This window comes from Coptis chinensis, chromosome 8, assembly GCF_015680905.1.
Source record: "Coptis chinensis isolate HL-2020 chromosome 8, ASM1568090v1, whole genome shotgun sequence".
Taxonomy (NCBI): domain Eukaryota; kingdom Viridiplantae; phylum Streptophyta; class Magnoliopsida; order Ranunculales; family Ranunculaceae; genus Coptis; species Coptis chinensis.
Genome location: NC_141463.1, coordinates 14,065,018 through 14,074,486, shown reverse-complemented (window position 1 = coordinate 14,074,486; position 9,469 = coordinate 14,065,018). Strand labels below are relative to the sequence as shown.

Below are 9,469 nucleotides of genomic sequence, written 5' to 3'. Positions count from 1 at the left end.
GTCTGATGATATTTATCCTGAAAAGTTATAAGTGGTACTTGCAGTGAAATCCCCCCTTTGTTTTTTAACGCTAAGCATCTTCTGTCGTTGTCTTCCCAGCATAGTAGCATACTACTAACTGTTGGCTTTTACCTATTTGCGGGTGCACTGCCGACATGCCGAGATAGTTACTAGGAAGTCATATTTTTAACCCATACAATAAACAAAACAAGATCTTTCAAATGTCGTTGACTCAGTTTGGGAAAACTGAATGATTGGTGATGCAGAAAATAATAAAGCTTCCTGTTTACAGTTTGCCCTTTTTCTCCACCGACACAAAAAAGTTAGGAAGGAATAAGACAATTGCCACAACCCACTATAATAAGCACTGTCAGCAGTTGTTGAGTTATAGTGTTGTTGTTTACTATAATACCCTCCATCATCTTGTTTTCACTGTAAATTTTGTACAGTTAGAAGCAGTTATTTATAAAGACGCGAGAGAGTTGAGTAGTCATTTCACTTTGATTGATGATGTATGTATAAGACTATAAGTACTGTAAATGGTGTAATACAAGCCAGGCAATCTAGAATTAACACAACAAACAAAACTAACTTATGATAATGAGTATAGTTTGTTAAAAGTTAATATAATGTGAAAGAATTATTGTATATAAATTGAAAAAGGATGTTCAGCTCACACTGAAGAGAGAGAGAGCAGCACAGTGCAGATCTCAAAACAAGAAAAAAACTCACTTTCAAAGTCTGTAACAGAAAATGGGGTTCAGTTTATTCTCCATTACCAGATCCATTTCACAACTTTCCTGTTACACTCTTTTGTTACTGTTCTTGTTTTCTTGCTTCACCTTCACATCTACAGGTATAACTTATGAATTATGTAGATTTATTTTGTTCATGAATTTAGCTTGCATTTTTTGTGTTAATGATTGGAAAATGGATTACATGGTGATAATTTACTGACATAGAACTTGGGTTTAGTAGATTTGGTGTTATGATGAGGATAATGTAATTTTATACATTTTGATCCTTTTCTTGTTTATATTCATGGGCTGTTTTAAGATGTATTTAGAGTGTGTTAGGACTTGGGATATGAGAAGATTGTGGTGATTTACTATTATTTGTTTGATTAAATGTGTGTGTTTGCATTTTTTTTCGGTCATTCCCAACTCATTCCAGAGTCTTAAACACACTTTGAATAGATTTGTGTATCATATTCATGAATTTCTTGATGTGTAGCTTGATTCAGTATCAATGTTTGACAGACCTTGGAAAATTGATGTTTTCATACTACTAATAAAACAAGTTTTCAAATCACGTCATTGATGTTTTGAAATTGTTTGTTTGTCTTTTCTTTCAGAAGCTTATGATGCACTTGATCCAAATGGAAATATCACAATCAAATGGGATATCATGAGCTGGACTCCTGATGGTTATGTTGTAAGTATACTCTCCCCACGCAGAAGCACATTTCGTAGTCCTGCTTGTTATAAGTTGTGCCATTTCAGTTATGTTAGGGTAATTTGATACCTGAATCTGGTGCAGTGTCACATTCAGTCGTGCATTCTCAGTCTATAGTTAATTTTTTTATAAAAAAAAAAAAAGTATTTAATCATTGCTGTGTGTTTATAGTACAGATAAGTCAAGAAGTGTAAATATCTTCTTCTTGACTTATTTGTACTCCTCTGGTTCATCTTTATACCTGGGTGAGTGTGTTGGTTTACTATCAGTCGGTCCACGAGTTATTTGGTATTCATGTAATTAATTCCAAATCTTCCATGCAATGTTGAAACTGGACAGGCAACAGTTACAATGTACAACTTCCAGCAGTATCGTCATATTCAGGCACCAGGATGGGCATTGGGATGGACGTGGGCAAAAAAGGAGGTAATCTGGAGCATGGTGGGAAGCCAAACAACGGAGCAGGGTGATTGTTCAAGATTTAAAGGAAACATTCCTCATTGTTGTAAGAAGGACCCAATGGTCGTGGATTTATGGCCGGGAACTCCATACAATCAGCAGATAGCAAATTGCTGCAAAGGAGGAGTACTCAATTCTTGGGCCCAGGATCCTGGAAATGCGGCAAGCTCATTCCAAATTAGTGTAGGTGCAGCAGGAACTACCAACAAGACAGTTAAAGTTCCAAAGAATTTTACGTTGAAAGCTCCAGGTCCTGGGTATACTTGTGGACCTGCAAAGATTGTGAAATCAAGTAAATTTGTCACGGCAGATCTAAGAAGAGTGACACAAGCATTGAGTAAGTTGCACCGTGAAGAGTTTAATTTGTAAATTGTAATTAACATAGTAATAACATATTAGTAACATCTTCAGACTATTCTAAATTTATATCAGCTATAATGATCTGGAAATTTTGGTGGCGTTCTTCTCTCTTTTCTAAGATTAATTATTTGTCTTTACGGATTTGAGATTGAATGATGTTAATTTTCCCTGGCAAATCTCACTTCTTGCAGTGACTTGGAATATTACCTGCACTTATTCACAATTCCTATCACAGAAGACGCCTACCTGCTGTGTCTCGCTCTCTTCCTTCTACAATGATACAATTGTCGACTGCCCTACTTGCACTTGTGGCTGTCAAAATAACATAACTCAGCCAGGAAGCTGTGTCATGTATGTTTATTGTTGTTGTTGTTGATCAACTAACATTATTTACTTCATCTGATTTTTTCATATGGTCTGGAGGTTTGCTGACTATTTTGATGTATTTTTTTTTTGAAGGGGAGACTCGCCTTACTTAGAGTCAGCTATTGCCGGCCAAGGTAAAAATAGCTATACGCCTCTAGTCCAGTGTACCAACCATATGTGCCCAATCCGAGTTCATTGGCATGTAAAACTCAACTACAAAGAGTATTGGCGGGTGAAGATCACAATTACAAACTTCAATTATAGGATGAACTACACACAGTGGAACTTGGTCGTCCAACACCCTAATCTCAACAATCTGACAAAGATCTTCAGCTTCAATTACAAGTCTTTAATGCCTTATGCTTCCATAAGTAAGTTGAATGTTATGTTTTTAATATTTCTTTTGGTACCGCATCCAGTCCTTAAGTTTAGGAGTAAATAGGGGAATATCTGGTGTAATTCCATGGTAAGAATACTGAAAAGTCATCCCCAAGCATTCAACAGTAAACTGAAGTTTCTGGAGAGATTTCACACTGGAAAAATCATCCAGCCATGGTTAATCTGATTGAAAAATTCACTGCCTAAACCATTCTCCATTTTGTGGTTGTTCAGTACTGCTTGGTGTGATCAATTTCTTGTTCTGGTTTATTATTTATTTTCTGAGGGTGTTAATTCGGCATTTAGAATTTTCAGGCGTGTCTGTTAAGCTATGATGCCTGGCACACAAGTTGTCCATACACCCATATCAGTACAATGACACTCATAGTTATTTCTGTATAATACTTCGAGGCTAGAACTTCTTTTCCTTGACCTCCTCAACTTGCATATATTAGTAGTTCTTGGTAACCCTTTGGTGTAACCTGTCAATAGAAGACACAAATATTATTTTCTTCACAGTTTTATCACAAAATCTAAGAGCATTAATCATTTAATACTGCCAAGAAACCTAGTTCTAGTAGTAGAGTTGGTATCAGGCAGCACTACTATTTTAGGAATTAAGTGTAAATGTAGAAATTGGTAATATATGCGAATGATATCTTGTTAAACTTCATTCAATTCAATATAGTTTCATTTGTCTACTCAGTTTCTGTATGTTTCATTGCAAAGGTTTTAATATTTTTTTTTTTTTGCCTTTTTTTTCATTTTATTTATTTTTATTTTTTTGGTGTTACAGATGATACTGCCATGCTTTGGGGTGTTAAATTTTACAATGATTTGCTCATGCAAGCGGGGCGTTTGGGGAATGTACAATCTGAATTTCTCTTCCGAAAGGACCCGGAAACTTTTACTTTTGATAAGGGATGGGCTTTTCCTCGTCGGATTTATTTCAATGGTGATAACTGTGTCATGCCACCTGCAGATGCATATCCCTGGTTGCCAAATGCTAGTCCCCGTCCAGTAGTCTCCGAGCTTTGTCTAGTCATGGCTTTCTTGGCATCTTCAGCTTTATTGTTGGCTAATGCCTGGTAAAAATATATCTTGGCATGCTGAAAAGTTACGAGTTCCATATTATCCAACTGGATTTCATCACACAAAGTGTTGACAAGCTAAAAGCAGATTGTCTTTATCTGGGACCATGGATTCAACCATAGAAGTTGGTTCAGGTGCGCTCTAGCTCATCGTCACAGTAAACCATTTTCTTTATCATATTGAAGGATTGAGTTGGCAGCCATTTTGTTTGTCACTGGTGTTGTATTGTATGTTAAATTACATATTTTGTTCCTTTCTAGGACATGAAAAGTGAAACTGTTATTCTTTCTTGTAATAAACCTATTCAGATGAATATATTTTATTTATTCACATCCTTATTATTGTCTTTATATGATAATAACTAGCTTCTCACTAACGAAAGTCGTCACTGCAGAAAATGTAAACTATCACTAATGGCAATATATGTATGACTGTATGAGATCACATAACTGGAGAACTCTCTACTACTGTGCATGGTTTGTGCAGGTTTCTTTAGGAACATCTTACAATACTACTCGAATAGTGATATACGAGGAACATGTGTTTAAAATATAAGAATTATATCAGTGAATTGAATGCCGTTTATAAATGCACACAATTTCCTGAATCTTAAACCTTGGCAGTTGGAGGCTAGAGAAAAACTCAAAGTGAAGAACGTAGTGACTTAAAAATACTCTTCACAACTTGATATGGGATTTATATGTAATAGAAATTCCAATTCTCGATCCCCGTCAAAACAATATATAGGAATTACAGTCTCCTATGTACAGAAAACATTTGATTAAAAGAAAATCCTCCATTTTCCCCTTATCATTTGGAGTTAATAAAAATATCTTTCGTATATACCTGAAACTCCATTCGACTATGTTTGTCGGAGATTCTATTGCCCTCCAAAACCAACTCCCTTTCCTTCAAAACTTGCGAAAATGTTGGGATATGTTTTATCTATAGAATAACCATTAAAACGGATAGCACCAATGTGGCTAGTACTGTAAATCTGAGAGAGTCCATATAGCCAGAATTTGGCAGGAAAGGATACGAATCAGGTGGAGGTAGCATGCACTCATCGCCATTGAAGTAGACCTTTCTTGGGAAAGCCCATCCTTGCTTTAGGGTGAATGTGTTTATGTCTTTTTGGAGAAGCACCTCTGACTGGACATTCCCAGTTGGACCAGCTTCCATTAGTAGGTCATTGTAGAATTTCATGCCATGAAACATACCCGTGTCGTCTGCAGAACAATCACAAATAAAGATGTCAGTGCCTTATTTTGTGTCTTAGAAGCCGTTGAGTTTATATATTCTCAGGAGTAGACATGTATTCCAACCCTAAGAGGAAATATTGCATATCTGGCTTTACTGTATAGTTATTATTATATCGTAGGAGGCCTAAGCGAAGATACAGGATATTGCAAAGTTCTAAAGAGGCCAACTTGACAACTCTTTGTTTCAAGGAACTTTTATAAATTGGGGTGGTTCTTGCTACTTTCCCCGAGAGAGTGAAAGATCTAATTTCCTTTAAAGTTAGTGTATACTCACTAATAGATTGATAAGGAACAAGGGGTTTGTAGTCGAAGCTGAAGACTTGAGTAACATTGTTGAGATTTGGGTGCTGAACAACGAGGGTCCACTGCGTATAGTTCAATCGATAGTTGAAATTAGTAATGGCAACCTTCGCTCGCCAGTAGTCCTTATAGTTCAGCTTTACATGCCAGTGCACCCGGATTGGGCACATGTGACGTGTGCATTGCAGAAGTGGCGCATTGTCTTTTCTTGGAGTGTTGACTCCTACCCTGCTTAGCAGCTTCGAGTCGCTTCTACAATACCGTCCATCATCACAGATCAGTAGTTGCTCTGTGTTTTTTGTAGACAAACTAAAAAAAAAAATATATATATATATATACACTTGTATGGGTATGTGTAAAAATGCATACTTGATACAATTCCTTTTGTTTGGACAACCACAAGCACAGTTAGGACAAGGAGTTATAGTTTCGTTGTAGAAAGATGAGAAAGAAACGCAACAGCTTGGATTCTTCCGAGCAAGGAACTGTGAATAAGTGCATGTTACATTCCATGTCACTGTAGAACCACAAAACACAACTGAAGTCAATAACCATTTCAAGATTTAAAAACAAAAGAAGAAGACAGGCAAATAATAATTGCTACCAAAAGTTTGAATGTTGATTATGTCTTCAAGCAAGTCAATATGGGTTCAGATACCAATCTCATTCATAAATTCAAAATTTCCTTAAAATTAAAGTTTGTAAACAATATAGTAACGGAATAACAAATTAGAAAATATAGTTTAAAAAACATACTGAGTGCCTGAGTCTTTCTCCGTCGGTCAGGAGAGAGGAAAGTGGTGGAAGGAACTACGTTTGCTGGTCCACAAGTATACCCTGGACCTGGACCAAGCAAAGTGAAGTTCCTTGGCAGTTTAACCGTCTTGTTTGAAGTCCCTGCAACCCCGACACTCACCTGAAAGGATGAGACTGCTCCTGCAGGATCTTGCCCCCATGATGCTACTACTCCACCCTTACAGCAGTTAGCAATTTGTTGATTGTAAGGAACTCCAGGGAGCATGTCAACAACTATAGGATTCTTCTTGCAACAATGAGGGATGTTAGCCTTGAACTTGGAGCAATCCCCTTGCTCAGTTGTTTGAGCTCCCACCATTGACCATATAACTTCTTTCTTAGGCCAATTCCATCCTAAGGTCCAGCCAGGACTCATTATATGCCGATACATTTGGAAATTGTTCATCGTAACCACTGCCTGCAATACCATATTAGAAATCATCAAGCAATGTTTTTGTGTTGATCGAGCTTGTATACATACAATGCAAAGTTTTGTTATTGTGATATAGCAGTGTTCTTAGCAGTACAATAGTGTGCGAAGATCTTAATTAGTGCCGTAGTGGCATGTAAATTGTTTGCTTGGTTATTGTTTTACTTTATTTTCTTTTACAGATTGAAGAACAATGATGTCGTACTGTACCTTGTTGGCTTGTTGCCTGACTATATATTGGTAGATGGAAAATTGGAGAAAAGAATTTGAAAACACTCACCACATAGCCATCCGGCGTCCAAGACACAACGTCCCATTTGATTGTGATATTTCCAGTCGGATCCAATGGGTCATATGCATCTGTCACAAATGAGAGATCCCAAAACTCATGAACAGGACAAAGGGGAAAAAAAGGGTAAGTGGTACAGAAGGGCAGCAATCAAATTATGACTTAGAACTCACCTGCACCATAGAAGATCATAAACGCGAAGAAAACTGAGAACAATAGTCCATGTTTTGGATACGGGTTGAAATGCCGCATTGTCCTCTGATCTTTGCCTTCTATTCTCATGGAATTCGGATTAGCTCTAACTTTGATGTTTTCCATGCCTGATCTTCCAAGGACAATCTGCGCGTACAAGTTGAGCAGGGAAGAGATGAAGGGAAGTAGAGTTTATAAGTAAAGGAAAGAAGAGTTTGAACAGAAAGTGTAGTGGGGTTGATAGCTTACCTACTAGCTGTTTCTTGAAGCAACATCTTTGGTAAGTAGAGAAAAATATAAACGCGGGAGATTTCTAGATTTTGAATGCAACAGCCCACCATTTTGTGGTGTTTTAACTGCCCCTTCATCTATCAATCTTTTTCAGATTCCCACCCCCTCCCCCTCTCTGCCTAACTAAAAATCCTCGCTGTTATCTTGTCATTTTGTTTATTATTAGTCATGGCACATAAGAGTTTGAGCTAGCTACTTCATCGCCAACCTTATGCGATTTTTCTACTTTACGTGGTTTTGATACTATAGCAAATCAATTTAGCATCATTTGAATTAGGCGATGATAATGTTATATGGTCACAAACATGCTGGTTGTTTCAGCTACCTTTCAATATCCAAAAAGAAAAATGAACGTTTATTATTATAATTATTATTCTGTTGTATAAAAGTATTAATACATAAAATTATTATTTTGGGAAATGTTGAGACTTGCCATGGAACTCTCACTTTTGTTACTTTTCTGACTTGCATTTCACACCAATGCTTAGACCAAGAAAAGAAGATGGGTTGGTCCAAATGTTCAATACATTCTGACTTGCATTTGGTGCAGTTTAAGCCATATATCTAGTTTCTGACAGAAGGAAGAGTTGGAGTAATAAATAAAATAGGAGAGGACTCTCCCCATCTGATGAAGAGTGAAGGCCACTCTAACTGGGTTGTTATGAAACACCAACCCTTGAACCAAAAAGAAAATGCTCACCTCTCTCAGATGTATGCGCACAAACTTTTAGGTTTTGTGTACAACACAGAACTTATTCAGAGATGTATGGAATTATGGTACTAATAACTGATTGTTTCATTCTAGAGCACAAACGTTATGGATTGTATTCGAGACTGATGGTGAAAATTTAGAGTCTGTCAGTTAACCGTCATGCAACCATTTCAATGATGCGTGAGAACGATCCAAAGAGCCCATCTTCATCCCTCTGACCACTGCACGGTTCTGGTTGATCGACTAGAGTACCAGTCTTTTGGTTCCTATAAAACTGAAAAATGAGCGTAAAACTGACAAACAAAATCGGACAACATGGAAGCTTTCTCTATTATCAGAGCCAGGTTTCGATCCTGGGACCTGTGGGTTATGGGCCCACCACGCTTCCGCTGCGCCACTCTGATTTGTTGAATACGGATTACGCAGTATTTTATTTAAACAAATGTTCAGTTAGTGCCCAACCTAGCCCCGTGATAATTTGTTGGATTAGGACTATAAGGCTTTGTACATAAAAACCCATAACCAGGTGTCCTATGAACGCAGCAAGTAAAAAAAAAAAAGACCAGCCCATTATGGCATATCAGATATGTTTAAACGTTTAAGTGGACCGATGACAAGTACTAAAACGGGCTAGTCCAACTGTCCAAGGTAAGATTTTCCATGTGGGATCAATCATGGCATTAATTCGTTACATTGACGCAGGGGATGAAGAACGGAAAATTGTACTCCCAAAGTCCCAAATGATTCCAGCGGGTAACCCAGGCCAGTGTCATTACAAGACATATACAGACTGTAGGAGCCACAAACATTTTGGGTAAGATGAGCCCATAAGTCCATGATATTACAATCTTACTTATTCCCGCTGGACCTACAAGTTAATGGGCTCTTCCAAATCTTCTAGTTTTGGGGAATACATGGTCCAGGGGCCTGGTACACAACTGAGACTCATCGAGATGGTGCCGACTTATGATATTCAGAAACTTGGGAATTGGGATCATCAGGTGTACACTACAGTACTACACTGAGTCATATTACTAGACCATATTTACATTGTTATTTTACGATCTCTACTCTCGCCACGTACAACT

The 9,469-nt window shown here is 37.5% G+C and overlaps 2 protein-coding genes and 1 non-coding gene across 3 annotated transcripts; 1 reads left to right on the top strand and 2 right to left on the bottom strand.

Annotated features, from left to right (window-relative positions):
• Nucleotides 1–551: 551 nt before the first annotated feature.
• LOC147480095 (protein COBRA-like) lies at nucleotides 552–4,446 on the top strand. Its single transcript, XM_086575853.1, has 6 exons — nucleotides 552–856; nucleotides 1,355–1,434; nucleotides 1,795–2,251; nucleotides 2,466–2,625; nucleotides 2,734–3,011; nucleotides 3,815–4,446. Exons 1-6 carry the CDS (start codon nucleotides 754–756, stop codon nucleotides 4,108–4,110), a joined length of 1,374 nt encoding a protein of 457 aa, XP_086431979.1. The 5' UTR covers nucleotides 552–753; the 3' UTR covers nucleotides 4,111–4,446.
• A 324-nt stretch (nucleotides 4,447–4,770) lies between these two features.
• Nucleotides 4,771–7,561, bottom strand: LOC147480094 (COBRA-like protein 4). The gene is made up of 6 exons (XM_086575852.1): nucleotides 7,360–7,561; nucleotides 7,178–7,257; nucleotides 6,429–6,885; nucleotides 6,042–6,189; nucleotides 5,647–5,924; nucleotides 4,771–5,339 (listed from the first exon to the last, which is right to left on the bottom strand). The coding sequence occupies exons 1-6, from the start codon at nucleotides 7,502–7,504 to the stop codon at nucleotides 5,056–5,058; spliced, it is 1,392 nt and encodes a 463-aa protein (XP_086431978.1). The 5' UTR covers nucleotides 7,505–7,561; the 3' UTR covers nucleotides 4,771–5,055.
• A 1,152-nt stretch (nucleotides 7,562–8,713) lies between these two features.
• TRNAM-CAU (transfer RNA methionine (anticodon CAU)) lies at nucleotides 8,714–8,785 on the bottom strand. Its single transcript has one exon. It is a non-coding gene; the product is annotated as a tRNA-Met (tRNA).
• Between the last annotated feature and the right edge of the window lie 684 nt (nucleotides 8,786–9,469).